The sequence below is a fragment of the Nipponia nippon genome, unplaced genomic scaffold (genome assembly GCF_047370975.1).
Source record: "Nipponia nippon isolate SJK-2023a ecotype South Korea unplaced genomic scaffold, ASM4737097v1 scaffold_76, whole genome shotgun sequence".
Classification (NCBI taxonomy): domain Eukaryota; kingdom Metazoa; phylum Chordata; class Aves; order Pelecaniformes; family Threskiornithidae; genus Nipponia; species Nipponia nippon.
Genome location: NW_028262398.1, coordinates 111,605 through 115,539, shown reverse-complemented (window position 1 = coordinate 115,539; position 3,935 = coordinate 111,605). Strand labels below are relative to the sequence as shown.

The 3,935-nt window shown below is 55.5% G+C and overlaps 1 protein-coding gene across 1 annotated transcript; it reads right to left on the bottom strand.

The window, feature by feature from the left end:
• Positions 1-1,019: 1,019 nt before the first annotated feature.
• LOC148050655 (olfactory receptor 14J1-like) lies at positions 1,020-1,955 on the bottom strand. Its single transcript, XM_087741122.1, has one exon. It carries the CDS (start codon positions 1,953-1,955, stop codon positions 1,020-1,022), a length of 936 nt encoding a protein of 311 aa, XP_087597248.1.
• Positions 1,956-3,935: the final 1,980 nt, after the last annotated feature.

Here is a 3,935-nt window from a genome sequence, read left to right as displayed (position 1 = left end):
GTGCAGCAAAGCAGCCCAGCCTGGGCTGGCCCCACGGCAGCGCCCATCGCAGGGTGCTGCAGAGCTCTGGGCACTCACCCCACAGCGCCAGCCCCTCTGAAGGGCACAGCAGCTGCTGGGGGGCAGAGAGTGGGGTTCAGTGTCCCCATCAGCCCCAGGGGTTGTGCTGTCACCAAAGGCACGAGGAAAAAGAGGCTAGCCACGCTCTGGCTCTCCTGAATTTATATTGTAGGTGATGCCCAAACCTAACTGAATTTCCCCCCTGTGCTCCCACCAGCCCCACTCCCCAGGACAGCATGAGAGTCCTGGGGCTCCTCAGGGAGCTCCCGCATCTCTCCACTCTCCCTTCCCTCTGCCTCCTGGGTTCCCACTGACTCCCATCACACAGTTCTTCTTTGAGCATATCTGAATTTAGTGCTGTACTTTTGGGGGATTTCATCTTTGAGGGTGTTTCACCTTCTGAGCCTCCATTCATTCCAAACCCAGGGCACGTGGTGAGTCCCTATCCTCTCCTCTCCTCACCCCTCCAAATTCATTTCCAGAGAGTCTGGTATATGCCATCAGTCCTGTCATACATGAAGAAACCTGGGGAGAGAATGGGAGCTCATGGACCATCTCCCCTGCCATTGGATATTAAGAAGAGAGCTTTTAAATCCAGAGCGTTTGGTCCAGTGGAACTCAGTGCCACCCTGAACTTAACTGCCAAAATACTGAGAACAAAAGGAGAACAGACTCTTTAAAAGACCAATTCCTTGGACATATTCTTTGCAGCACCTGTGGAGGAAGAGCCCAGCCTTCAGGCACTGGACCTGGGAGATTCCATTTATTAAAGAACTGCTATTGGCCATGCCACATCTGGCACAGTGTTGTGCAAGCGCCATATACGAGGGGATTAAGCCTCAAGACAAGTAGTATAAGCCTAGAAAATTACCCATAACCAGGATTACCACAAGAGAAAAAAGCAAACATGGCCTAAGAAAAAGTGAGAAATGGGAAATGCGCAGAGAAGGGAAGGCAGGTTATTCTTGATGAAACAGCGGCCATTGCGTCAGTTTCCATAGGGCACCCCTGAGCTCCTGGTTCCTCATGCTGTAGATGAGGGGGTTCACTGCTGGAGGCACCACTGAGTACAAAACAGAAACCACGAGATCTAGAAATATGGAGGACACTGAGGGGGGCTTCAAGTAGGCAAACATTACAGTGCTGACAAACAGGGAGACCACGGCCAGGTGAGGGAGGCACGTGGAAAAGGCTTTGTGCCGTCCCTGCTCAGAGGGGATCCTCAGCACGGCCCTGAAGATCTGCACATAGGACACCACAAGGAAAACAAAACACCCAAAGGCTAAACAGACACTCACCACAATAAGGCCCACTTCCCTGAGGTAGGCATCTGAGCAGGAGAGCTTGAGGATGTGGGGGATTTCACAGAAGAATTGGTCCACAGCATTGCCTTGGCAGAGTGGCAGTGAGAATGTATTGGCAGTGTGCAAGACAGCATTGAGAAACCCACTGCCCCAGGCAGCTGCTGCCATGTGGACACAAGCTCTGCTGCCCAGGAGGGTCCTGTAGTGCAGGGGTTTACAGATGGCCACGTAGCGGTCATAGGCCATGACAGTGAGAATACAATATTCTCCTCCAATGAAGAAGAGAAAGAAAAAGACCTGTGCAGCACATGCCAGATATGAAATGGCCCTGGTGTCCCACAGGGCATTGGCCATGGACTTGGGGAGAGTGGTGGAGATGGAGCCCAGGTCAAGGAGGGAGAGGTTGAGGAGGAAGAAGTACATGGGGGTGTGGAGGCGGTGGTCACAGGCTATGGCGGTGATGATGAGGCCGTTGCCCAGGAGGGCAGCCAGGTAGATGGCCAGGAAGAGCCAGAAAGTCAGGAGCTGCAGCTCCCGCGTGTCTGCGAATGCCAGGAGGAGGAACTCGTTCGTGGAGCTGCCATTGGACATCTGCTGCTTCTGGGCAGGGAAACTGCCAAAGAGAGAAAATAAAAAAATTCAGAGAAGCTTCTCTGAGCCAAATTTCATTCATTCATTGTGAAATACCTAAGGGTGCTTTTCTTCCCTCGGGGGGGGGGGGGGTGGGGGTGGTTATGCAGCTCCAAGGCTTCAGCTGTGGTTTGTGTTGGCTGAGTGTGCTGTGCAGAGCTGTGCCCTCTCCCCAGGGGCTCCGGAAGGGTCAGCCCTGCTTTCCAGCAAGGACCCATGGAGGCAGCAACAGCCCCGGGTGTTTGGAGGGAGGCTTCCTGGGGAGGAGTTCCCTGTGCTGCACTAGAGCGGAGGGCAAAAAGCCCAGAAGGACGCTTTCTTCCCCAGAGGAAGGTGGGAGATGAGGCGCAGCAAACGTGTCCTGTTACACTGTGTTTTAGTATTCAGACACCCTCATCCCACTTGGGAAATGGTCTTGGAAGGGGTCACATTCCCCCGTTGCCCCGTTGCTCTCAGTGCAAACCTGCGTCAGTGCTCCCATGCAGGAGGGCTGCTCTGTCCATCAGCCTGGTGCCCAGTTGCTCTGGGCTTGCACTGCTCTAAGCTGCAGGACGACTGCACCCAGACGTTGCTCTGCAAAAGACACCGGAGTGTCCTGGGAGCAGAGGGGTCCTGTTCCAGGTGCAGAGTTCAAAACACCTCTCCTTTCCAGCACAGCTCTGCGGAGTATGAGGAAGAGGACAGGGCAAGGATGCTGATTGGCATGGGCAGATCGGGTGCTCTCAAAAATCTCCAAGGTCCTACAGGAGAGCTGTGTCCTTCTGGAGAGATGCTCACAGCCCCACAGGACTCCCTGTCCAGCATAATCAGGTGTCTTAAGGTGCTGTCTGCTAAGGGAAGCAGTGCCTCATTGCCCAAGCACTGAGTGTAGTGTCTGGAGCCTGGAAAATGAAGAGAGGGCTTGGGCACCTTGGTCCCATGGAAACACCTCCAGGGCAGCGCCCTCCAGGTCAGGGCCAGAGCAGGCACTCCCCACCCCCACCCCTTGCCCCACACCACCACCGTTACTGCCAGGGACCCCACAAGCAGGAAGAAGAGCAGCACAAGCAGGGGCAGGAACAAAGAAGAACTCTGTGACTCTCCTCCTAAGGGAAGCAAGGAGAGGAGAGGCGGCCGGGCACTCAGGAAAGCCTTCTCTTTACCCAGCAGAGCACAGCACCTCCCAGTTAGCAAAAGCCCAGGGCAGTCGCCCTCAGTCCCTTTGCCCTGCAGAGGGAAGTGGCCACGTGTCAGGAGAGATGCCCCTCTGCTGTGCCAGAGCTCTGGCTGCAGAGGAGGCAACTCCTGCCCTGGACCACACAGCCTTGAGGGCAGAGGCTGTGCTGGGTGGGAGACAAGAGCAGGGGTCTTGCGCAGAGGCAGGTGTCTGCACTGGAGGGCATGACAGGGAGCTTCCCAAATTCTGCCTCCCATGCCATTTGGGGTTGGAGTTTCCTAGAGCTCTCTGCCCATGTCTCTGCTGCCTGGAGCTATCCCTGCTGGGAACTGTTTCTCTGCCCTCCAGATGGGATCACAGACCCCATCACCCACTCCTGTCTGCTCAGCTCTGACCTAAAGAAACCTCCTCGTTTCAGGCACTCTCTAGAGGTACTCCCCACTTGCAGGCAGTAAGGAGCAGGTCAGAGAAACCCTGCTGAGGCCAGCAAACGAGATGCTGGTGCTCTCTGGAGGTAGAGGAGTGGATGGAAGCCGTTGCCTTGGCTCCTACCAGACCTACTGATCTCTCAGCGTGGCAGCTCAGGACTCTCAGGCTCCCTCGCCAAACGCAGCAGCACCTTTTCCCCTTTTCCTGAAACAGCAGGAAACTGGAAGCACGGCCTCAGGAAAGCTCTTTAGCTGTAAGGTATCCCCTGCCTTGCTCTTCCTCTGCAAAAGCCCCCTCTGAAATGCCCTGGGCAGCTCTGGCTTCACACCCTGCCTTCACCCCTTCCCCCTTGTCTA

Bases quoted from the DNA above. Each gene is read 5' to 3' on its own strand.
- LOC148050655 (XM_087741122.1), bottom strand. From the start codon at position 1,955: ATGTCCAATGGCAGCTCCACGAACGAGTTCCTCCTCCTGGCATTCGCA.